At 44.3% G+C, this 26,995-nt stretch overlaps 1 protein-coding gene across 1 annotated transcript in view; it reads left to right on the top strand.

The window, feature by feature from the left end:
* The window catches only part of LOC147899930 (5'-3' exoribonuclease 3-like), a 115,805-nt gene that overhangs the window by 30,739 nt on the left and 58,071 nt on the right, over positions 1 to 26,995 (top strand). The window contains exons 10-13 of the mRNA XM_087376974.1: positions 10,989 to 11,075; positions 11,398 to 11,739; positions 11,958 to 12,047; positions 12,151 to 12,246. Of these exons, the coding sequence (XP_087233100.1) occupies positions 10,989 to 11,075; positions 11,398 to 11,739; positions 11,958 to 12,047; positions 12,151 to 12,246 (615 nt within the window). The remainder of the gene's footprint in view (positions 1 to 10,988; positions 11,076 to 11,397; positions 11,740 to 11,957; positions 12,048 to 12,150; positions 12,247 to 26,995) is intronic.

Raw genomic sequence — 26,995 nt, 5'->3', positions numbered from 1 at the left:
GAACACTTCAAAGGTCTTGATCAAGGGCTACCTACTTGGCAACAAAGGAAGACGGAGTCAGGAGGAAACTTGTGCCTCAGTTTGGTCAGCCTTCATAGCAATGGGGAGGTCAAGGATCTACAATGAACACTGGCTTAAGAGAGGTTGTCCAGGAGGATTGGTTGGAAGGTTTGACTTGTGTAGCGATGTAAAGTAGATCTCTGGGTTGACACGTAAGGTTGATCGTCTACTCAGTGCCACAAGGCGGACAGAAACTCTGTACAAAGACTTTGTATAAGTGGATGCTCAAGTATGTGTGGGTGTGTGGATTTGTATGTGTGAGCTATGGTCTACACCCACTGTTGGGCGCTGATGACGTTAATGGGGATGTCCTAGTAGCTAGTCCCTGCTATGCATGATGGAGTTTATGGTTTTCAACCTTATGAGTGACTATCATGAGATTGAAACTGCACTATGTTATGTTTTTAGAGGATGAGTTTGGGCTTGTTCCTGGACTTATCTAGGTATAAGTGCCACAAGGCGGGCCTGGGCATCCTTGAGGTGAGTGATGAGAGGCTGCTCTTGGTTGGGGTCCCACCAAATGCACCAAGCCCTCTCGATCATGTGCTCCTAGACTCTGAAGGTAGAAGTCACGAAGCTGGTTGCCTCATCAATGGGGGTGGTAGGTGTGCGAGGATTGCTTCATACTCTGACATTGAGAGCCGTATTGGCTCTCAGCTATTGCTCCAAAATGGTGCCGTTCGTAGGCTCCCACTTTGCGACATGCACCTAGCTGGAAGTCCTTGCAGTGTTGGACTGCATGGTGGCTATCTATGCCTCCATTGCCTCATGAAGAGAGAATTGCTCTCCAAGTAACAAGATTATTGATACTGCATAGGTGTATATACTTGATACTGTGAGCTATATATAGCTGTAACAAGAGTACTATGGTGTACTTTCTTCACTTTTGACCTTGCTCTGCACCATCTATAGGAACTTCACCAACCATAGGCGTTTATCTTGGGAATTGTTACTTCTTTTCCTAACGTATGTTGGTAATTGGTCTTCAAGGCTAACCATCGGAGTTGACATTATAGAATGATTGTCATCAATAGATATAATCTCCACACGGCCCCTTCCAAATTTTGAGTAAACATGATCATTTCACATTTACCCTTCAACGACTCGAGAAACTTATAATGAATTTGAGTAAAAACTCAGCTTGTTTAAAATAGGCATCCAGCGTAATCCATTAGCTACCACTTTTTAGCACTGTCTTCCAGGCATCTCTCTAGTTACATTTTTGTTAAAAAGTGTCCCACGCACTTTGTTGCGAAGTGGCCCCCTTCTATTTTGGTTCTCTCTCCCTCTCTCACTCACACACACACTCTCACTCACACACATTTTCTTTTTTTAAGAACTCTCTCTCTCTCTCTCTCACACACACACACACACACACACACACTCTTTTTTTTTGGGGTGAAATCTTTGATTGATTATATTATATGAGTAGCAACCTCAAAATAAGGTGCTACAATTACATTAACTGAAAATTTCAGTATATGCCAAAAAGACCTCATGATCTATGCAGCGGGTCTGCAAGCAATCAAAGAAAGATTGCTGCAGAGAACGCCTAAAAAAGCCAAACAGAGAGAAAGTAGGATCACTAAAGACTTTACAATTCCTATATGTCCATAAAGTCCATAGTGCCCAGTAGCGAACCCAAACGAAGAAAAGATGAAAGTCCGGTCTGGATGGATGAAACCCAAATAGCCAGAAGAACTTCCCAAACGGAACAGATGGGAATCTCGCTCGCGCGCGCACACACACACACACACATGCGCGCGCGCACACACAGAGACTTTGCAAATCTCTTTGCATTTGCAAGTGGTTGCATCGTCCATTAATCTTGACAATCGTTTGCATCTGGCAGAACTTAAGGCAGTGCTCACGAGTACTTGTACTTACTTGTTATACTTTATGCTATCTCAATTCGATAATGAAACCTTGTATCAATTCAATCTAATGGCCTTTTGACCTTTCAAGTGAGGTGGATTGCACAAGTGGCTCTCTTGAATCTTGATCAAGGAGAATCTTAAATGTAGCACTTATTCTACTTTCCTTTGCGTATCCCATTTGGATAATGAATGCTTGTATCGATTCAACCCACATGGCCACTTTACCATTCGACTGAAGGTGATTGCACAACCACTTAATACCCTCTTGATCAAAGAGGCTGTTAAATTTAGCACTGTACAGGTAGTGCCTCCGTGTTTTCAACTCAGGGTGATTGCACAAAGCACTCTCTCGATCGAAAGACTCTTAAGTTTAGTATCGTACAAGTAGTGCCTCCGTGTTTTCAAGGCATGGATAAAGGCATAGAGTTTTTTCTCATGCGGAATAATTTTTCTAGCTACTGGTTGTCCACCTTGGATCAACATTGCTCCCACAGCTGTATTATTGCATCTGTTTCAAGTAGAAAAGGGTCTTTAGGATCAACCACTTCTAATATTGGTTAATAAGATGAAAACTTCTTTCAGCTTTCTCAGTCCCGGCAAAGGTATTTCCGTTTCTCTTAAGCTGATCCATCATAGGCAATGCAACGCAAGCATAATCCTTGATAAATCTCTAGCAAAAACTCGAGAGACCAAGGAATTATTTGTAACTCTTCTAAGGCCACTCTAGGGTAGCTTCCTTTCTCTGGATCCATATGTATCCCTTCTTCATTGATAATATGACCCTAGGTATTTGACTTCCTTACAAAAGAAGTTTCCGGAGGTATAGAGAGTAACAGGGTTCTTCTGGGGGTCAGATCAGGCTTGTGAAGGAGCAGCCACCTATGAAGTTTTGGCGACAGGAGATACTGTGATCTCTGCTTGCACTGCAGCTGTCAGTCCCTGCCCTTGATTACCGGCTACTTTGTTGGAGAATCTAAGTATGTACCTCTAGCTCAAATCCTGGCTTCTGGCACCATGTTAAAACATGCAGTGGAAACTCTAGATTCTCGTAAATGATTACCAGTCTCAGATCTGAAGTAGACAGCAAGATATGGAAACCAAAATAATTAATAGAGATGTCCATTGAAACGCCCAAAACATAGATACAAAAGTGCTTTCACTATCTACACTTGTAAATGATTACCAGTCTCAGATCTGAAGTAGACAGCAAAATATGGAAACCAAAATAATTAATAGAGATGTCCATTGAAACTCCCAAAACATAGATACAAAAGTGCTTTCACTATCTACACTCGTGGACCTGCTGCTCCATTTGTGCTAGATTCGAGGCCACTTAGTGCTGCCCTGCACTGCTCACTCCTGCTGCATGCCTCTCCAATGAGGCATTTAGTGGCTTAGGGAGGACTGAAAAACATTCCGTCAGCTTCCCTTCTGCACCTGTGTGATCTGCTCACTATCTGGTCCTTTCACACGTGCTAGGTTCTGCTGCTGCTGGTACCTCTGCGCACCTTGCTGCTGCCTCTGGTCTCTACCTTCTCTTGTGCTTTTGCTGCTCCTCTAATGACTGAATCATTCAATGACTGCTGCTGTCCTGAACTGCTGTTCTGATAGTCCAATGCAGTATACGTCTGCTCCCCAATTGGGGGGGAGCCCCCATTTAGGGCTTGGTTCGACTGGGACGGACTTGTTGCAGAGCCAGCCAGTACACTGACCGATGACCATTTCTGCCCCCAGTCTGGCTGCATACCTGCGTACATGCAGGCCTATGCACAGCCCTTCATGCCGCTCCAATGGGGCCTAATCTGACTCCAACACCATGGCTGTCCACTACGAAACTGATCTGCCCTAGGAGGTGGAGCATAATAAAATCTAAGAAGGAAATCTTTGAGCTGCCCTTGTGGCAGCTGTGTGCTGCCCACATGGCAGCCTCTCCCCCCTCCATATTTCCCTACCATGCAACATGTGTCACTCCCCCTCCTGATTTGGGAGCTTACAAGTGGAGAGTAAACCCATATATCCCATATATTCTGACCACCCCTTTCAATGAGCTGTAGTCAGCCTTACCCAACTCTTGAAGAATGCTCCTCAGAAAGAGCGCTTAAAAACATCTAAGGCATCCACCATGTCTAGTTCCAAACACCCATAGAACATCCTCCAGCATCCACTTTCTGATGGAATAGTCCATATAATCTGGACAGTTGGGGGGGTGAGCTACTAGCTCGAAACCTATGGATTGTTCTGCGGGTTTCAATTGGTATCAGAGCTAGCTTTGAGCTGGAAAAGTCGTCTTTCTTGGGGAAAGCACACATTCTTCTGTTGTGCTTATCCTAGTAAAGGATGCACATGTTCCTGGCAGAAACAGCAACAAGAGGATTGAGAAAATCTTAGCTAGGCAACCAAAGAGGTAGATGAGTTTCTTTGCCTATGGGCAAAGCTGGTTTTAGGCTTTGCAGCAGCATGAGCTGACTTCAAATTGCAGCCTTGAGGAACTTGGATGACGAGCAGCCCATGTAGGACAGCTCTCAGGAAGATCTGCAAACATGTTGTAGTGGCTGGAATGTTGGGCTGGAACAGTTGATCAGAAGGGCTATTTCACAGTGAATAGCTGTGGTATGTCTAGTACTGCCTTGCTGAGGCTATAAGAATGCATACTAGGTACTTTGATTATGTGTCAGCAGATTTACCAACATGTATTACTGTTGAAGGCATGAGAAGGCGACCTGTTGGTTGATCTATGTTTAGGGGTTTATGCAGCTTGGAACAGTTTCCCTGCTGTTTCCTAATGATTGCTCTAGCTGAACTACAGATTTGTGGCAGCAACCTGTTTGTTGTTGACAGGGGAACAGTTTGCTACTAGGAACAGGTCTGCCAGAGCTGATTTCGCCATGTACTGCTGATTGAAGAATCTGGTTCTGCTGCTACTCCTTGATTGTGTGGCCTGGGAAAGGCTTTATGTGTCGTCTATTCTGGGTTACATGCTCTGTGAGACGTGCATGCAGTTGTGACTGCTGGTATGCTTCAGTTCATGGCCTTGCATGTCAGTGTGCATGTGCCTGGCTTGGAGGCATGTGCCTAAAATAGTGACATGCAAAGTGAGCAGTGGATTGCATGCAAATTTGTAGTGTGCGTGTGGATGCATGCAAGCACATAGGAGTTCTAGGTGACTGCATGCAGTGTGCATGTGGTGCATGCAAGCATGCAAGAGTCCTGTTTGGCTGTATGCACTGTGAATGAGGTTGCATGCAAGCATGCAGGTATTGCAGTTTGTATGCAGTGTACACAGGAGGTAGCATGTGCGTGTCAGTAAGTTACTACATCAAAAACTGCATGCAGAACAGTATGGCTTCAGTCCTGAAATAATGCCTTTTGCATTACTTTCATGAACAGAACCCATGATTGGGTATTTGCAGACTGAACTTTTTAGACCATAGAGCTTTTAAAAGCCTTAGCTTTAAGGGGCAGTTTTCAATCGCAGCTTTTAGCCTTTAGCATAAAAGCAACAGTATTTACTTTTTTATGGCAGGGGGGGAACCATTGATGGCCAATTGTTAGCAGAGGACTTAAGCTATTGTGGGGGAGTTGATCGAAGGCACTAATTGCAAGTCCCGTCCTATTGATTACTGCTAAGCTGACCCCCAATCTTGTGCTCGTCTCCCTCTCCCCTGCCACTTTGCCTTTACTGGTTTGAGTTGTGTCCTGTTCAATAGAGGTGATTGTCAACTGGAGCGCTGATTTCTGGCTGATCTTCTGCAGCTCCCATTCAATCTAATTCGCTACAGCAACTCTTGATTCTGATTTATCTAGTTTACCTATTGCTGCAGCCCTCAAATCAGATTCGAATCTGCTCCTTTTCTTCTAGAATCGGCAACGTCAGACCTTCTTTGGAATGTTTCTTCTGTTAAAACTTGTATCTGTTTTGCTCATGATGTTCAGGGAAGCTCGTGGGAGTAATTGTACCCTAACACTTGATCATTCTTTAATCAAACTTGAACATAAAGTTATGTCCGAACTTCAGCCTTGGGGGCCTTAAGTTATCATAAATGAAATTCATCGTCTTCAAGAAGAACTAAAGGCTTCTCTAGCACATAAAGTGCATAACTATCCAATAACATGCTGGATAAGCAGTAGTGAGGACGATATGGAAGATCAGTTCACCTCATGACAGATTCAGAGGGTTGATCAGCTATATTGAGCGATGGATGGGAAGTACTGGAAGCCCATAATAAAATCGATAGTGATAGCTTCAGCTAAAAGTAAAAGTGAACCGATAGCTTGATAAATTTCCAGCTGGTCATCTTGTATACTCAAATGGCTACCATTTTGTTAGTGGGTGGAAATTCCTGATGTGGGGCAAAAAGAGATATTTATCAATTTTGTCCACATATATTTATTATAACTGTTTTTGTTCACTTGAAATAGTCTTATTTTGCCAAAGTGTTATGCATCTATCTTCTAAATTCCATGCTCATTATGCTGATGACTTGTAAGTAAAGGTTTTAAAGTAGAACACACTCTTCTTAAAAAGGGTGGTACTTTGTGTTTGATATTTTGATTTTAAGAAGTAATCGTGCCATCTTTCAGATGGCGGGCTAAAGCCAAGTGTTACAAGTACTTGATTTTCCTGGGATATTAATAGTTTTGCCATGGATTTGGCTGTTTGGCCATGGATTTGGATGCTTGGTCAGGGATTTGGCTGTGTGCATCACTTTAATGATGACAATTAGAACATGATGTGGTTGGATAATCCACTGTTCGAGTAATCCTTAGGGATAAACCAATTAGTTGGAAACAGACTCTGTTGGTCACTAGGGTGACCTGCTTGTGTCACTTTGGTGATGAAATCACTTAAAGTTTGTGCTCTGGAATGTGGATTCACTCCAGCTCTAGCTAAATTGAGGGGTACTTCTTATTTTCAATTCTTTAGGTGCTTTGGACTAAGCACCAAATGTTCAGAGACCACCCTATTTCCGAGAGGTTTCTCTACAGTTGAGAAGTGCTTCTGGCTCCTGAGGAATATAATCTGACAGATCTTGTAATTGGACAAGCTCCTCTGCTGAAAGTAAGTTATGAGATTCGCCTAATTTCTCTTTTTGGTGACTTACATGGAAAACCGGATGTACCTTTACATTGGGTGGTAATTCGAACTCATAAGCCACGTTATTGATTATGCAGAAGATCTGGAAAGGTCCACAAAAGCGAGCTGAAAGCTTAGAAACTTCACTAGTTTGTAATGCTCCAGAATCTTTAGGGATTCTGAGAGAAACAAACTGGTCCTTAACAAAAACTTAAGGCGCGCGCTTCCAATATGGATAAAACTGAGTTCTATCATGAGCTGTGCAAAGCTTTCCTTCACAAACTGCAACATACACTGCTGCAATTGCAGAAAATCAGCAGCTGATTGTGCCTTTATGTTTTGCAGACCAACAGCCCATAGAGCGTTAGCCATACATGAAAACAAATGGACCCAGCTTAGTTGCTGTATGCTTTGCACTATTATATGCAAACTCAGCCATGGGAAGATACTCTTCCCAATCAGATTACTTCTGAGGAACAGATGCACGGAGCGTATCCTTAAGGATTTGATTAACTTGCTCTGTCTCTCCATGCGACTCCGGATGTCCAGATGAACTCCTGCGAGTTTAGTGTCTAACTTCTTGAACACGTCAAGCTGGAAATGACTCATGACTTAGGATCACGATCATTGACAATCTTACTTGGAAGCTGATACATTTTCTCCATGAACATTTGTGCCAGTTGTGTAGCGGAAATTGTTGGCTTGGTTGGAATAAACTTGGCGATCTTGGTCAGTCTATCCACGACCACCCATTTGGCGTCATGTCCATGTCAGTTTGCAACAAAATCCATGGAAATGCTTTCTCGGTTCTTATCTGGGATTTCCAATGGACGCATCAAGCCATCTTGTCTCAAGTGCTTTGCTTTATTGACTCAGCATTGCTGAAATTCTCAAACATATTGTTCAACATCAATCTGCCAATTAAAGTCCAGCTTGACTGAAGCCAACATTCATTGTACACCAGGATGTCCGCCACAAGGGGTGTCATGACGTCGAATAGGACTTGTATCCTAGATGTCTGGTATGCAGCCTTTACCCTTACGGAACAAAATACCATTCTAAGTGGAATACTGATCTCAGATTTCCCTCTTAAATTTGAACCAGGTCATTCATCTGGGCATATATGGCTGAAATAGTGATCATGCTCATAGAGCCTTTAAAGGGATAGAAAAGATCAGTGGGAATCTTAATGAAACTTATAAAGTCCACAAAGTGGATGCGACTTCATGTTGGATCCAAGTAAACCTTTTGTTGTTGAAACAGATGCTAGTGACAATGCTATTGGTGCAGCCTTGTTCCATGATGCTCAACCTCTTGCGTTTATCAGTCAAAGCTCACTTCAGCATAGATCGAATATCCTTAGCACGAAAACTATATTTTCGTTGTAGTTCATGCATTGAAGACGTGGTGTGTGGATAACACCAATTAAGTACATATGTACTGCTTCAAACTTGCACAGTCATAAGGCTAGATGGTTTGAGCTTATGCAGGATTTCGATTTTGAAATCCGATACAGGAGTGCCACTAATGTGGTAGCTGATGCATTGGTGCGGTAGTAACCACATGCTTCAATTCCTTAAAGCATGCATCTAAAGCATCCTTCCAAACATGTCTATATTTCATCTGCTTGAAAGGGATTTCTTTTTCTCCTCCATCATTGAGTTCTTGTCGTATGCTTTGCCTAGAGTTGGCAAGTGTGTTATAGAATACAAGTAGCCTTGTGTTAATGTGTCTTCTCACACATAGTAAAGGGTCTACTTTCCTATAATTTGTGAAGATATATCCAAGATCTTCGGTATTGTGAAAACGTGGCTAAAGTTACTCTAGTAAGAGTAAACCTTGTGGACAAAGATAAGTATATGCAGGGTAGTATCTATCCAAACCCTTTAGAATCCATGGAGTATCTTAGAAACTGATTACTACACTCTTATTAACTTCCTTACAGAAATTTAGATAATACACCAGTGACAATTTTACTAAATCTTATGACCACTCAGTGCCTATTTGTGACATCCAAGATAAGTAGATGTCAGAAATAGGCATTGAGTGGTCATGAGATTTTGTACCTGCTCTCAAACTATCAATGTCATCATTGACCCCCTAAAGCAAGGACATAGAACATGGGCTTTCAATGAACGGTTTAAAAAGATTTATGCTCGCATAAATCAGGGTAGGAAAACTAATCAATGATTCTCAGACTATACTTCTCATCCAGACTTAGATTCCAGTATTAGTATCTGTAATGTAGTGTTTGTAATGAACCTGGAATCTATATAGTTACCATACCATATAAATTGAGAAGTATCCGTCTAGGATCCTCTAAGCACACTCAGAAATTGATTATAGCTTTGCTTATTCAATTCTCATATGAGGAATGAGTAGGCAATATTCAACATCCTCTTGAATTCTGATTCATCTCATAATCATAACAGTTCTCTTAACAATATCAGTGTTGTAATTTTCAATGTTAGTGTCTTAGCAACACAAAACAAGGATTTCTCTCATTATAGGAGTTATCCAAAAACGTCTCACGACAGAAGAGGGTGGGCAAATGCTATATCCATAACTGGATAACTAAGGCCTAACCAAGGCTGGACTGTCTAGGGTCAAGGCTAAGTGAACCAATGATCTTGGATTGGGTGTAGTCTAACCTAGCGTTGAGAATAGGGCTAGCGTGGATGAGGTTTAGAACTTGTGGATTGGGCTAGTCTAAGAAAGCCATGGTTATTCCAAGATTAGCAGAGTTTATTAGGAAAAAGCATGTTTTAAGTAAAGCAAAGCTACTTTACATATGGATCTTAAAGTTAAGGCTAACTGCTAAACATAGCCAATGCTAGGCCTATAAGTATGAGCGAGGGGCTCAATACTCTGGCTCTGAGGAGTTGGAGCTTCCTCTGGATGTAAATCTGTTGCCCTGGTAGTGGCAGCTAGGGGAAGGAGCATGTGGTATGGGACGCATGTTCGGGCCTGGGGGCTGTCCAGCCTTATGCAGTAGTCTACACCTTAGGCTTTTTTGGGGGCGGGGGGGGGGGGGGGGCGCAGGGCTTCTTGACATATTGAGCCTACGGCTGTGAGGTGAGCTGCCAGCTTGAACTATGGGTTGGTTTGCAGCCTCTGGCTTGGAGTTGTACCCAACCAGTGTCAGACGTTTACTTGATCTGGTTGGGGGTGTTTTATTGGGTATGTTGCTGTGCTAAGCAAGACTGGAAGAGGAGTGGATATATGGGGTTGCAAAGGGGCTGGGGGGGAGGTGGGTGGAAAAGAAGGAGAGAGGGCAAAAATGGTTGGGAGGAGGGATATATTGGCGGGACCCAAAAATGCCTCAAACTCCCCCCCTTCTGTCAGTGCGAAGTGTTTGCACCTTGAGTCTTGTCTCATTTTCAACCATGGCCACAAAGTGTTTGAAATGCATAAACACATCTGATTTTTTCTTCAAGCTATAGACCCAAATATAATTTGTGTAGTCATCTATAAATGTGACATATATAGATAACCTCACGAGGGAGGGTGGTGGGCAGGTAGTGGTAGTCAGTGAGAATGGAATTTGTTTGAAGGGGTGAGGAACTGTAGTCTAAATGACCATCTTCCATGCATTTATTATCTGGAAAATAAACCACCATACAGAATTTCAATGCCTCCCTTGCATTTTGATCAGTTCATGCGAGTATTTACTGTTAACTCTGCTCTTCATCACTATTGGTCTGGCCAGTGTAATGTATTTCTTAGATCCTAGAAAGCTGTGTCTGTCACACGGCTGAACTGATGATTCACATTTATTTATTTTGTTGTTCTGTTTGATTTTTGTTCTCCTTGGCCCTATCCTTACTGTCATTCTCCTGCTATTGTGTTCTGTTGTGGCGAGATATATTATGACAAAGCTGCAATTTGATTATCTCATCATACATGGAATACTGACGGCCGTGAATAGCTTTGCCAACTTGTGTAGATTTAATGTTTCATTATATTTGATTGCTCAGGTTGATTTAAAGCGTGTTGAGCACTTTATCCAGGCAGTTGGTGCAAATGAGGAGAAGATTTTTCAAAAGCGGGCCCGCTTACATCAGGTTTGGGATTATTATCTCTTCATTGAGCATGGATTCTATGGGAGTCATGCAAAAGCATTCCAGCAGGGTCTTAGCTAAAAATATCCTATTAATAGGCCCCATGCTCTCTTTTTAGCATTATTAGCCATTCACTCTCATGTCTCAACATGGCTTAGTGTTTAGTCATAGTTATAACGGCATGAAGAGTTTATCTCATGGTGAGTTCTCAGTGTAATGCCAATTCTATTCAGGGCAGTTTGCTCTAAACCTTATGAAACCTAGAAAACTCCTCTCAAGAGATGCACATTGTTTTTGGCATTTAATGTCGTCTTCTACTTTACAGCGCCAACTGGAAAGACGCATGCGTGAAAAAGGAAGGGCATCAGGGGAAGATAAGGTTGCTCCAAACGTCAATCCAGACGATATAGTTCCTGTCATGTACAACCGTAATTCACGCCTTGCATCAGCTCCTCTTGCATCTCCATACCAGTCAGGGAAGTCCCAATCTCAGCAGTTTACTGCTGGAGTAAATCAGCAGAGACAACATCATTTGAGCAAGAACCATGCTAATGGAACTGCTGGTGCAAGTATGCATTTGCTAGCTTCAACATCACATGCTGTAAAGCTGATGCGGGTGGATGAAGGGGGCACTGCCTCAAGAGTTGTCATGCTGGAGGATGCAGAGGTGAGAGCTGATTTTGTGACAATTTACAGGATGACTAGGTTGTGGAAATGTGATTTTTGTATTTCCATTGCCCTTGCAGACATTTATCATTAGATTGGCTGTGAATGATTGCTAACCATGAAGAAGTTAGCCACACAACCTGTTGAGGTTGAATTAAATCACTTTCATCATCCAGTTTTGTGTATAAACTTTGCGCATGTGTTAATTGACATGAACAGGCCACGGAAAAGGAGATGAAGCAAAAGCTGAAGGATATTCTGAAAGACAAATCGGACCTCTTCAATGCAGAGAAACCATCAGAAGATAAGGTTTGGATGCATCTCTATTCAACTCCATTGATATTGAGGAGCACCATCCAGCCTTTTTGCAGCATCTGAAGTGGATGCAAATCATTTCTATTTGTTTTCTCAGGTAAAACTGGGTGAAGCGGGATGGAAGGAACGGTACTACAATGAAAAGTTTGAGGCCTATGCACCAGAGAAAATTGAAGAAGTCAGGAAGGATGTGGTAAGCCTTACTCTGCAAAAACGACACAACATCATCCCCCCCCCCCTCTCAGCCCCAGCCAAAACCGCGTCTCTTCACTACTCCTTTCCTCTCTTGCTTTGCCTACAAAATGGAAAAGTTCCCTTTGTGCTCTTGGGACCGTGTATTAGCTAGTCATCGTGACTAATTTTTTTTAAATTGGATGGTCTAATTCATATCATCATGGCACCTTTGTTGATAACAGTAAGCTTGCTCAGGATACATCATGGGGTGTCAAACCACCAAGTTTAATTTATTCTGAAGTAAGTTAAGACTGATCTTACGTATATATTGGAAACTATATGCGACAAGGTCCGATAGCAAAGTTGCTACCATTCGGTGGCTGATCCTTTGTTCTAAAGAAGAGTCACTGATGGGAGTGTATGCTCACAATATGTGGATATACCTACACTCTGGAGGACTCAGGCTTGCACCTTGAGTGATTATTAAATCAGGGGTTGCCATAGTAGTGTTTCCAGCTTCGTCTAAATAATGCTGTGCAGTATAGTTGGATGCACAAATTTGATGTTAGTTACTGCCAGCATATATTTTCCATCTTTAGTGCCCCTCTTTGAAAATTGAAACATATTTTCTTAGAGCTCCTTATTATGGAGAGACTGAAATGAAATGTTTCTCGCTTCTCAATATGGAAACTGTGCTCCTGCCCTCCTCTCCAAGCTCCAACCTCCTTTCCAGCCTGCCTCCTAGCCCCATTCCGCTGCCATTCTTCCCTCTGCACCTGACCCTTCTGCTTGGGCTGCTTCTTGCTTTTTTGCACCACCTGTTTAATATTTACGGTCCATATGGTTGCCATATGGCTGTTTGGGGCTCAGCTCACCCGGGGCTGATTGCACCAGCCTCAAGGCTGGCTGTAGGGATGCTTTCTAGGTCTCACAGCCACATACTGGCAGGCAAGCTTGGCTCCCATGTATTGGAGAGATGTCTTTCTTCTAGCTCACCTTTCCAGCGATGGCTTACTTGGGCTCACATTTGGTTTACTTGATCCCTTGGTACCATGGGTTCTTTGTGGACAACTCCAACGCGAAACACCATGTGCCATCACTTTACAGCTTCCTGGCCTCCCTGAGAAATAGCATGCTTTGGCACCTTGTTGGAGGGCCCCATGACAACGGCTTTGGTGCACATGTTCTAGCCCCCCATCATGCATAGGTTCATCGCGAATTTCAGACTTGTCTGATAGCCCCATAGATAGCGTATGGACTTGGGTGGAGGGATGGTATGTGGCGAAGAATTCTTGACGGAAGGCTTGCAGGAAAAGAGATTTCGGCTCGCCATAGAGACTACTTTGGCACCAGGTCAGGAGTAGTATGGAGTTTCTCTAGCGGGCCTGGACCCCCTTACATGGAAAGAGTGTCCCTTGCCTCAGGATGTTCTTTTACAGGAGAAGGATCCTAATCCTGATTCCTGATCCCATACAGTAAAGAAAGCCCTTTCTTCTTCCTTGTTGAGATACGCCTCATGATTCCTCACTTTCCTCCAAGTTCTAGCCGGCTGCCTTTTTCCTGCAGTCAACTTGAGCAATGGACTTCAGGAAATGCCAAATTTTAGGAATGATGCCAAAGTCTTGTGTTTTCCCTGCTTGAAACTTGGGTGAAAAATGGGTCTTATTTGACTTTAAAATGACCACTTTTTTACTGTTGAAAGGGTCCCTTGGGAGTTAGGACTTAAGCGTTCGGTCCATATACACCTTGGACTTTAGGTTGACTAGCCTTAACCACATGCAAATAGAGAAAGTCAATGTTGGCGCTGACTATGCAACCACTATGCAAAAGGAATAGTGTCCATTTGCATATGCAAATGCAAAAATCTAGACGCTTAGGAATGGAATGCAAGAAAATCTAGCGAATGGAGATAAGGTGACAAGCTGAAGCCACGATTCATGCTAGGAAGTTGTCTTATTTGCGAATGCCATTGCTGTTGGATGTATGTGCTAAGCTCATGATGTGCCCTTGGCTATTGAGGCAAGGCTTGTGACTATGGCCCCTTGTGGCTGAATTGTATACTTGTTGCAGATTGTGGTAGTGGTTCTTGAGCTTCATGTACAAGCTTGGGGCTTAAGGAGCCTTCTTGAAGCCTTGGATGAGAGACCTAGGGGGGTCAGGCTTGCCCGCTCCTAGGCTAAACATTGGAAGCTAAGCTTGTTGGGATTTTAGGGGTCACCCAATGAGGAGGACATGGGGGAGGTCTACCAGCAGCATGTTAGGGTCAAGAGAGAGGCCGCGTGGGCAAATCTGAGTGCATATGAAGCCTGCTATGTAGGCAGACTGAGTCAGCAGCCTGCTCTCAGGTTGGGCCCTGTCTGGGTAGTCGGTAGTAGCAGAACAGTTCGGCAGATTGCAGACAGCAGTCCAAGTCTGTACATGAGGTGGTCAGGCCAGTAGGCACTTGCCACGTGGCAGACTAGTTAGCATTAGGGGTGACCTGATCAGGTATAGGGCATTTGCCCTATAAAAGGGCCCCATTGTTGGGGGTCAAGATATCATCCTGTGCCTCAAGTTTGGGCTGGATGCAGAGCAGCAGGCAGGCCACTGGTCAGCATCCATTGTGCCTCAGATTTGGCTACATCTAAAGCAGCAGGGAGGCCAATGACACTCTAGAGAACACTCTCTGCAGCAGCAGATCTCGGTCGGAAGAAGGGCAGTAAAGAGACGTGTTGGAGCAGGATCTTACCAACCCACTGAAGCTCCATTGGAGCATTGAGGTTGATGTAGATCAGACGTGCTCTGTGGTGGAGGCAGCCTGTACGAGTGCCCACTGCTAAGAGTCTGCATTGGTGGTTTGAGCATTACCTCTTTGTCGAATCTTTATATGGTTTTGGCTATTCTATTTCATGAGCATGCTCTAGATTCTACTTGTGGTTAGCCTCAAAAGTATTGTGTGCACAAAGAATGGAGCGAGAGTGATTTAAGCATTGCATGATTCCTGGGCATATTCTTCCATTGTGGCAGTGTTGTTTACAACAAGCAACCTCACCATCTCTGTTTTCTAACAAGGCTAAGGTACTCCGAGAGCCGTGCAATACTCTTGGGTGCCATATACTTAGTATGCAAAAGAGCTTGGACAGTCTGTACTTGAGTAGTATGTATTCCAAGAAGCCTAGAGCTTTGTGAATGACTACATGAGCTATAAAAAGCCCTAGGAATTCCGCGAGGAGGCTTGGAAGTTGTGTTGAAGAAGCTTTCCTCCTCGAAGTCACTGCTGAAGTACAAACCAAATGATGATGAACTCTCAAGCTGTGGGTAGCCTCATCTAACCAACGATGTAGACAGCCATTGAGGAGACCTCCAAGTGGGTGGATGTTTCAAAACACAAGCATACGAAGGCTATCGTTTCAGCCACTCTACTTGAGCAGCAACATGAGAGCTAGTAAGGCTCTCAACATGAGGGTGTCCGGGGTTCGATGCAGTACCTCTGCCGCCCTACCTTTGTGGCCTCCACCTTGGGGGTTCTAGAGCATGGCGTGAGTCGGACAAGACCTCACTAGAGATTAGCCCCTCGTGATACGCTTCAGAGACACCCACGCTCGACTTGCGGCATTGCGCAAGGGTGCAGCTCGCAGAGACTACCCATAGGTTCATATGGATAAGGATATTACTCGTATGGAAGTAGAGGAGAGGGCGAGCCCTTCTAAAATAGCATGACGCTGCTCGTAGGGAGGGAAAGTGGGCAGTTGTACGCAAGGGTTGACCGGCCCTAGATGTGGGCTTGGTCGACACACTTGACCTTGGCCTATACCGTTTGGAACTGTGATGGAACCTTATGGTCAAAGCTAGGGAATTTCTAAGAGTCATATACAGGACAAGACATTGTATTCTACGCAAAGACTCATCAGAACCCAGACCGCCCGCCACAACCAATTTGTGGGTATACATTGGAGTCAGCCTACCAAGATGAGATGAGAGGCGGGAGGAGTACGGGGGTCTAGCGGTGTAGCAGTTCGATAGTGATCATCTCTCGTGGGGATGATCACCGCGGAGCAACCCACAAGCTAGATTCCTCTAGATTGGATTAGGAGCAGATCATCGAGGGATACCTTCATTATCCCTTCATTGCAATGTTGCTTCCCCCATGGACCTCACATTTTGCACCAGTCCTCGGCAATGAGAAAGAAAGAAAGAAAGAAAGAAAGAAATATTAACGTCCACGGGAGGCCTTGTGGGCATATGGGACAAGGTGACACTTAAGGGGAAAAACTCATACAGGCCACAAATGGATGAGGCAAAGGGTGCGCTAAGACCCTTTGCTGAGTACCGTGTTGAAATAAAAAGAGCTCAATGGCTCAGACAAAATCAAATATATTATATCATGTGCTATTTGCTATCTGGAGGAGGCTGTGAACTGGAACTAGAAACTGAAAACTCAGAAACCAAAACTTGGCACTGTGATGGCTCGTCTATGAATGGCGAAAATGTCTCGATTCAGAGTCTGTCTGACTGTCTCATGCTGTGGTGTCAGAGGGGGACGTGATCTCCTCGATCTTTGAACCCATTGGGCTATGTTCAGAGTGACCCCTCATCGTCTTGGGCGGTCTCCTCTGAGGAAAGCTGTGATAGGGCGAACCTCAATCGAGTGTGCTTTGGGCGCTCTCTGTGTCGTGGATGGCCTCTGCAATCTTCTCTCGGTGATCCAGACTGCCCACGTAGCAGCTAGCTCCTCCTCCTCCATCCCATTGTGTCCTGGAGCTAACTCGAATGTGTAGAAATCTGTGACGTGCCGCTGTGTGTGGTCAGCATCTGCATCCATGGTGTGATTGCCTCTTGTTGCTCTTTGATCTGTCATAGCAGGGTCTCCCTGGGTCGGCACATCTCAAGCAAATAGAGCCCAAATGCAGACTTGGTCATGGAAGTGGATCAATCGTGATAGTGGGATGAAGCCACTCCCATCCTGATAGAGGCAGAGGTATTGCCCCGGATCTCGTAGTAGGTTGGGCAAGTGCAAAGAAAGTGTTCCTGTGTCTCAACCACTCCTAGTGTGCATAGCGTGCAGGTCCATTGCGCTCTAGGTATATGTGCTGCTCTCCCTGTCTCAATCCTTAGTTGATGGGATGTGACCCGCATTTGCCCAATGGCGATCCTCGATGCATGTGAGACTCTTCTGTCCTTGTGATATAGGGGTCTGACGATGATTCCTTCCTCTGAGACATTCAGGAAATGATCACAGTTGAATTGTATCTTGGTGGGGAGTCCCCCAAGCCCGAGACGTGTGGAGTTGGAGAAGATCTAAGTGTATGACACCGTTAATCTCATCTCGTGGGATCGACTCAAGGGGTGCGCCCAAACTATACTAAAAAGGGGAGAGCTATCCATCTGAATCCCGTGTCTGGAAAACCATGTGGATATACGTGCATACCATGACCCTCAGCTAGTCGCCTAGATGACTCCAGAGCCAACCTCGGTAGTCTCCAATGAGGTAAGTCCGAGACTCTGGATGAAAGTTACTGTTTGAAAGATGGCATCAATCTGTAGTGGTGTCATGGCGAACTCTGTCTGTACTATCTTAGTCTATACTATCTCATGTGGATTGAGGAGTTGCTCCGAATCATCCTAGATCCCATGGTCACCTGTAGCTGCTCACATCTCTTCCATGTCGCTATCGATAGATCACATCCCTAGAAGGGTGCTGCAGACATGGCAATCGGTCGCACTAACGTATTGAAAAGCCAACACTTCGTTGGTGGATCCCGAGAGGGAGACATCCCCATATGCTCTGTAATACCTTCATAGAGATGGGCCGAATGCACGATCTAATAATCTACAATGATATAGAGAGATGGCCCACTTCCGGTGGACTCACTTATTATAGGGTCTAGTGTAGTTGGCTGTCTCATGGATTCCTCGTCTTTGCCTCTCACATCATAGACTTCTCTATTCCCTTGCCCCACCTTGAGCCGACCATACACATCTATTCTTTAGTTCACTCCCACCATTGAGCATATCCCATCCCACTTACACCACTTTCTAGGAGATTCACTTTGATCATCAACTAGCCCCCTGCCTATGCTGCTTGAATCTTTGCTATGCTTGATGATCTCGACAACATCCCCCTAATAGAGGAGAGACCCACTCTTATCACCTGCTCTTCAATCCTTCCCTCAAACCACTAGATCCCCTCCCCTCCCCTCCCCCCCCCCCGCCCCTTGTTGGATTCGTCCCTTGCAATAGTTGCTACAATGATGAGCGTAAGGCTTTGCACTATCAGCTCAGACTCGAGACGAAGCAACACCTTCTGATTGAGCTAGAATCCAAATGAGAAAATCACCGTTTGGTCCATCGGAAGAAGAGAGACTTGATCCATCAAAATGAGAGAATTACTAAGCATTTTATATACTAAAAACTCCAGACCTTTGACGGAAGTTTCTCGAGTAAGGGTCCACATCCCCTCGTACAAACCTAGTTATATGGCACACTTATGCACACATACTTTATGACATTGCTCACCAGCTTACACAAGACCTCCCATAGCTTCCTCATCCCACCTCTTGCTCATTCTTCACCCCATTGATGATATTATACACACGACTATCAAGCTACATAAGGGCCAAGCCAAAGATCATGAAGGGCTATGTAGAGTACATGTGGAGTACATTGCATATGGGATTAGTATCCTAGCCTCGATCAGCAAAGCTATTCAACAAAGTGCTTTGCATTGGTTTTTCCCACACTAATGCCATTATCCCTATCCATGAGGCAGGGGATCCCATGAGTCCAAAAATCTACGTGACCATCATGATTATCCAAGATTTATGCATCAGCACCCCATGTCAGCCAGTTTGTAGAGTGTGAGGGATTTAGAGGCACATTTTTGAGTAGATCATGCTACACGCAGAGCTGCCATGGAGGAGTCTCGTGCATGGAAGCAGTTAGTGTGCGCTTGCTTTGGGGATTTTTACAAAGCCTTTGACACAACCTGGGCACTATATGAACGGTTACTAGGTAGAGTCAAGACTGGCTGGATGGTCAAAAGAGATCATGAGCATGATTGGGTCAAACGGGGTTGTCATTTGTTACCAACCTTGTTTGGCCTGACATGTTTTTACTATATATAGACCTTCAACACATCTCAAGCACTCACATTGAGAGCAATTTACCTTTGATGGGGCATCGATGGAGATTGTTACATCCTATACAAACTTGGGGATCCTCCTTTTAGGCCCGATCTTCATGATTCGTTCTGCCATGCATGTTTGTTTGAGTAGAGGGTGTGCCACAGTAGCTAGACTTGAGTGTCACTGCTTTCACTCGTATTTGCAGGACCCAAGATCAAGTCTCTTCTCTTTGATTTGCTTGTTCATCCAGGTGGGATGTACGGCAGTCCCTTTTGGGGGATAGACCTATCGAAGACAGACTGGTCATGCATAGAGACACTACAAGATTTGCTTCTTGCTCGAATGATCTGTAGCAAGAATTGGTCCGACATTCTTGCTTGCAGATCTTAGAGGAGGGGACACCTAGATTTATCTCCCACATACAATGAGGATCTTAGTTGGATAGTTTTGTGTATCTTCTCACAGGCTATAGCTAGGTAGATGGCATTCCATATGAGAGATGGGTTTGACATGCAAGAGGCTGAGATAGAGGAGCCCTTTGCATTTAGATGCCATGTGTAATATGAGTTCCCACTCATGCCTCGTATTTGGCGATGATGGTGGAGCCAACGTGATGTAGCTTTTGATGGGATATCTCAAGGTGTATGCCTCAGGCACACCTTGGTTTCTATGTGTGAGTGCTAGAGGCACAGTTAGGTGCCCACAAGCACAGTTAGGTGGTGGAGAGCCACATAGGATGATTGAGAGAATCTAGGAGCAGATTGAGGAGATGATTGTGGAGCTCTGAAGTCATCAGTGATGTCAGTGAGCATGTATGAGGTGCCTACTTAAGGACCTCACTCTTCTTCATTCCATAATGCAAGTATTCTGAGTTTGTGTCCACTCTTTCCTTCCCTTTCAGTTTACCAACATGGTATCAGAGCCCTTTGATCCCCCTTGAGCCCATTTCTGCCACATCATCATCATCTTCTTCATCTTCTTCTTCACCATCTCTCCCTCTTCTTCCCAAAGTTTGCTTAAGCTTGTTCTCCTCCGGTTCTCAGCGATTTCCCACGTCCTTCTTGCTGGAGATCCACCTCGAAGGGGCGAACCCCTGGCTGAGAGGAAATGAAGAAAACCGCGCCCGTTTCGTCGCCATTACACGAATTCCGTCGACTCTTCCTTCTGCGTTTTCTCTCAGCACACTTCATCTTCCTCCAATTCCTTTCAGGGGTAGACTCTCCATGCCTTGGGCTATCCTGTGCTGAAATTTGAGCAGCAATGGCTGCATATTCAAGGAGAAATGAGTGAAAAACCAGTCGACTTTGAAGGGGGAAGCTGTGGAGTTCTGACGCGTTTTTTCGCCTCTTCTTCCCAGAGGATCTTCTGTGGTATAACAGCTCTCTTTTGCCTTAAACACCCCCTTTTCCTTTGCTTTGAAGAGTAAGCTACAAGCCCTCCAAGTTCAGCCTTTTGGTTTTGACAGTTTTGACAAGTTTTTGAAGAAGATGCTACATAAGATGCTATTCTAGCATTTCTGGTTTTTTGAAACTTTCAATAACTTCAGTACAAGTGTGGCTTCAGTTTTGCTTTGAATTACTAGACCTGGTTTTGATTGGAAAGTATTCATTTTAGCCACCTCTATGAAGCATGTAAGAAGAAGCATCATTGATTGAATATTGGTCACTAGTCTTTGCTACATCAAGTGCTTATATTTTGGAAGTCTTTCAGTTGCGTAGAGCTGATGATTTCTCAGCTCTTGAAACACTATAGCAAGATGTTCTCTGTGCTCTTCTTCTGTCTTAGAAAAGACTAAGATATCATCAAAGAAAGTACCCGTAAAATGCCTGTACTTTCGGAAGATGCGATCCATCATTCTATTGAATGTGGCTGGAGCATTTGTCAACCCAAAAGGCATTACTAAGTATTCATACAACCCGAATGTAGTGCGGAATGCTGTCTTGTGCACATCCTGAGGCTGTATCCTCACTTGGTGATAGCCACTCTTTAAGTCTATCCTGCTGAAAACTGAAACTCCATTTAACTGATCCAGGACATCATCAATGCGCGGAATAGGGAATCTATTCTTGATGGTCATTTTGTTCAGTGCGCGATAATCGACGCACATACGGAATGAACCATCTTTCTTCTGTACTAAGAGTACAGAGGAACAAAAAGGAGACGAGCTGGGCTGAATCAACCCTTTGGACAGCAAATCCTGTACCTGAGCCATAATCTCCTCTCTCTGAGTCGCACTGACTCTATAAGGTGGTATGTTTGGTGGCTCACTACCAGGCATTAACTCTATCTGATGATCTTCTGGTCTCTCTGGGGGTAACTCCCCTGGCAAAGCATCAGAAAAGCAATCTTTAAAGTTTACAAGAAATTGAAACTTATCTTTGTCTGCATCATTTATTTCAGCATGCATATCATTCTCTTCTTCTTTTACAAAAACCATGTACGCAGAAATTGCAGTTTTTATTGCTTTACCACATGTAACATCAGATACAATGGGGATAGTCTCCCCTTTATTCATGGCAATCAAACGTTGATTTTTCCCCCTATGCACAAACTCCAGTACTCTTTCAGGAAGAGTCAACTTCACTGCCTTGCGATGAAACCAAGGCATTCCCAAGACTACATCATGATGTTTCAGTGGAGAAATGAAGAAGTCTTCTTGATCCACATAACTCTGAACATGAAGACGGAGCTTTCCTATCAAGGGAGTAACTGGCACAGGATTCCCACATAACATCTGATCGGCATCCAAAGCCCTGCCTAACTCCTCCGTCTTTATTCCCAGCCTCGGGGCTAGATCCTCTGATATGAAATTATCAGTAGCCCCTGGATCAAATAAAATTAGCGCTTGCTGGTCTCTAACTCTGCCCCATGATAGCAGCAATTCTCGTTCTTCTGGGTTTGAAGCATGACCCAGTATGTCAGGAATTCCCCCCGCCATTGGCTTTTGCGGTCCTCGTGGCTTCTCTGCCTCTTTTCCCTTCGAAGTTGAAGGCTTTTTTGGGCACTGGGCAGCCACATGCCCCTCTTTGCCGCACCTGAAGCATTTCCCATCTGTACAGAATTCCGCTATCTGTTCAGGGGTGAATAGAGATTTGCCCTTATAAGTCTTTGAAAACTGAGTACCCCTCGGCTTCTGAGGCTGAAACCCTTTCTTTTCAGCCTTGGGGTACTCTTTCTTTTCTGATTTTGAAAAATCAGTTTTCTTTTTATCAGCACGTCCTGCATGCAAGGATAGCACTGTAGATGGATCTTGTAACGGCACAAGACTCGCTACTGAAGCTGAATGCATAAGGTCTTGAATGTTCTTTGCCCCTAAAGCATTCACTATTGCCTGAATTTTTGGAGTGAGACCTGCTCTGTACTTCCTCATTTGGGTCCCTTTGGAGATCTTTTTGAAAGGTGCAACCTGTAAATAAGCATCCCAAAACTTTTGGTTGTACACATCCACTGTATCTCCTGCATCCATATGCAAGCTGTCCCAATCTTGAAGAACATGGTCTCTAAACTGTTTAGGCATAAACTGCTGGTAGAAGGCTTTCTTGAAGTCCTTCCACTTCCTTGGGGCTGACCCATCTGTGGTCTGTGCACTCCACCATGCACTAGCTGTTGCTGTCAAGTGCAAACTGACCATTCTTAACTTGGAGGATTCTGAAAATTTTTCTGTATCGAATGCAGCATCAAACTGCCTGATGAACTGCAATGCTTTGTCTGTATGACCATACTGTCCATTGTAGGTCATAAACTTGACATATTTTCCTCCCTCTTTAAATTTCTTGGTCTCTTTGGAAGACTTTCTCTTCCTAGACTTCTTGTGTTTCCTTCTTTTCTTGGATGGTTTATCTGATAAGGAAGAAGAAGACACAGAAGTCGAACTCGAGGTAGACGGTGATGGACTAGGAGATTGGTGATGATGCCTCGATCTCTTTTTGCTATGGGACCGTCCCCTATGAGATCTCTCTCTCTCAGGCTGTACATGAGAGTGTGCCTCCGGCATTGGCACGTCATATACTGTATTAGGCATAGCTTCTGCTTGAAACAAATGCTGAGCCCTTGGATCCCTTTTGAGATTTTCCATCTCTTGTATACGAGTGCGTACCATCTGTTCAAATTCTTGTTGAGTTTGCGGCACACTTCTCTGTCTTGGATGTACATCCCTATTACAAATTGCTAAAGCATCAACAATTGTATTCCCCCTTTTTCTGGCTACTGCAAAAAGCACTCAGAAGCATCTGATTCATCTTCCCAGTGTACAAAGGCATGCATTTTCTTTTTCTGCAAATCTCTGATTTCTCTGCTTTTCTGCTGCTTTTCGGCCAGTAGAAGTCTGACAGGCAGGTTAAATGTGCTAGCAGAAATAGTCTCTGCAACTGTCTTTTTTTTTTTTTTGAAAGAACAGTAACCAGATGGAGTAACTGGCTAGTTACTCTAACCAGACTGACTGGTTCTGGTCTGGTTAGTCTGCAACTAGACTAACTGGACTAGTCACAGTCTGGTTACAGTGACCAAACTAGTCTGGTTGGGTGAAGTTAGCTAGACCTCTGACCAGGGTTAACTAACCAGAGTTAAACTTAACCACTGGTTAGCCACATCAGCCTGCCACGTGTCTTGCCACGTCATCTGCTGAGCTGGCTGCCACATGTACTGCCACGTCAGCACCTGCACATGCATGCCACTAGGCTGCCACGTCACCTCGCACGTGTGGTTGCCACGTCAGCGCCACGTGTCCTGCGCCGTCAACGTAACATGAGATTTCTTCTCTCTACGCAGGAATTTCCGTCATAATCAGCATACTCTTGCTCAAGGCTATTCACAGGAATCTTTACGCCTCTTTCTATGCTCTTCTGAGTCAAAACAGCTGCGCCTTAGTCTTTGAGGACAAGCTCCAAATCCTTGGGTAATTTGAGCGTTATGGAATTTTCTTTGGGCATAAAGAGCTGCGTATCAAATCTTTGACGTTCACACGGCTGCTGGTCTCTTTCGTGAGGCTTCACACTCCTGCCTATCACAGGCCGTAGCACACAACAGCCCGCCTATCTTTAATAACCTCCGAATCCCCAATTACAAGCGGGTCTAACAGGAGCGATGCAATTCTGGGCAATTCTGGAATTCTGCCTCAATTCTGATTTCCGCTGGTCTCTTTGTTCTTCTTCCCCCAAACTAACAAACAAATGATAGCAGCGGCGTAATTTCTTTAAGTGATACTGATTCCGCCTTCAATTCAGGACTGAAAAACAATATGGTGCACTTAATTGATGCATAGGATCTTCTTTTTTTCATCACGCTTGCCCCAATTCCATTCTGCCAACGAATAACTCCACAGCTGCATCTATGTCGCCCATCTTGTTGACGTTGTACCAGCGGCTGCAAATCTTTGCTTATCCCAGCTTTGAACAGGCCGCCATCTTGTTCCTTCCTTTTGAGCGAATTCCCAAGCACCACAGGCATGTGCATCAGTAATTTTCCCTTTGGCTGCAGGCATCTTCTCAGACCGTCATAGCTTCAGAAAGCTACGGAACTGCGCTCTGATACCAATAAAATCAGACGAAATCCCACACGCTCTGTTACGGACAACAATTTCTCTTTGATTCACTACGAATCTCCTTCGTATAAAAACAGCAAGCACACTTCCCCTTTTGCTCTCCCTCTCTCCCTCTCTCTACAAAGACAATAGGGCCCAGGACAACATGTCGGGCTGGACCCCCCCGAAGGTATTTTATTACTTGAAGAGAATCTGTTACAAAAGTTCAGCGTAGAGCTGTCTGGTACTCTCAGTTTTCAAAACGTGAAAAATCCCCTTTATTACAAGAGCTTCAAGCTCATTTCAAATTGGCAACATGCCACTTGTCTAAAATCTAGACTAAATCCTATTACATGCCACTAAGGGCCATTCTGGAGTCTTCAAAGCACTTGGTCACACGAACCGCCTCCTAGATGCTTGTCAGGCTCCCGTAGCGCTTAGGAAAAATAACTCTTCCTACTTTCAAACTACATGATTGACAATCAAGACTAGTACCTGCAACAATTAATTAAAGCACACCACCATGGCACCCATTCATTGTTAGCGCTTTGCATGCAAATAACACACTGTGGACTAATTCTAGTCACAGTGGGCGTCCCCACTGAACACATGTGCACATCTAAACAAATATTAAAATATATATATATATATATTCTCTGGTTGATCGGAGTCAACACTCTTGATTATAATTAAGGAGCTTTGACCAAGGGTCGAGGCGCCTTAATTATAGCCAAGTCTCTCCAATCGAAGTTGGCACATCTTGGTTAACCGGGGCTAACCCTCTTGGTGCATGCCAAGTCTTGGTGACCGAAGTCAACACTCTCTGATCGTAGTCAGCTCTGTAGTTCTCTGGTTAACCGCAGTTAACCCTCTTGGTAATAAACCAAGTCTGCTTGATCGAAGTCAGGTTTACTTGACTAGAGTCAAGTATCTTTGACCGTAGTCAATCCTTTGACCATTAAAATAACTCTTTGACCATAATTAACACATATAAAACTCTTTAATTATGATCAAATGAATGGTCAACTGTACTCTGACTTAGGATATTTACATTGTGGTGACAGTATCTAGTTTCTTTTCAGTCTCATAAACGTTCTTTATTAATGTTGCAGTGTTAGGTATGGAGTGCTCGGCGTATGCGATCTTGGATGCACTTAGGTATGGGCGTAGCTAATCGCTGCTTGAGTGCATGTTTCACCTATGAGCCCCATATGAGGACATAGGGGAGGTGTAACAGCAGCATTTGTTAGGAGAAAGAAAGAAAGAATCACTGTGGTTGAGCTAGAGCCCCTTGACCTCTTGTAAGTTGTGCCTTGGCTACATGAATCATTGTAAAATTTGGTCTTGCAAAAATCGCCTCGAGGTAATTGGAGGACTGCAGAATATCCACCGGCTCCCCCTATGATGTGTTGAAAATCATGACCTTGGTCTTACCAAGCTTAATTGTCAAGTCTCTTTCTTCCTACAAAACACCCCTAGGGCCTATAGATGTCTGTGTAAGAATGATGCCGAGAAGGATATGAGGACTGTATCATCTGTGTATAAGAGTATCTATATCATCAAGTCAACAAGCAATGACCCCTTACCTCCAAGGCAGTCAATGAAGGTCTTGATCTCATCAATGTCAAACCAAAAAAAGAGTGTCAGTGAGAAGCGGCATCCCTGCTTCACTTTGATCGTGCTCTCAATCCAATCTGACAGACCACTTGGGTTGCCCCGCCAAATTGTGGCTCTTGGGATTTGCGTCTCCTGAATCCTCGGAAGCGTCCCAAATTCTACTAAACAAGCGTAGACCTTCTAGGATCTTGATCTGGCCTCCTCGATGATGTGGTTTAGAGTAGAGTGTAATCCAGCTTGTCCCAAAGCCTGCTGTCCCTTTGCCTTTGTGAAAGTATTGATCTCTCTGTCTAGTACCGACCCATAAATTTTGGCTAGCGTGTGGCCAATCATGAGAGTGCGGTAATTTTCAGTATCCATGGGATTCGTGCTTTGTGTATCGGTACTATGTGGTGGTACTCCAAGCATGGGGAAGTCATGGCATACACCATGGTTGAATGCTTGTGCTAGGATTAGGGCCAAGACCTCATGTTCATTGCAAAGTGCTCTGTACGTAGCCCCTCATGGTCCTAGGCTCTCTTGTTATGGAG

Source organism: Dipteris shenzhenensis, chromosome 7 (assembly GCF_047967505.1).
Source record: "Dipteris shenzhenensis isolate YYH24624 ecotype China chromosome 7, Dip_SZ_1.0, whole genome shotgun sequence".
In the NCBI taxonomy this organism is placed as follows: domain Eukaryota; kingdom Viridiplantae; phylum Streptophyta; class Polypodiopsida; order Gleicheniales; family Dipteridaceae; genus Dipteris; species Dipteris shenzhenensis.
The sequence above is the reverse complement of the archived record's forward strand: the minus strand, read 5'-3'. Positions and strand labels throughout refer to the sequence as shown.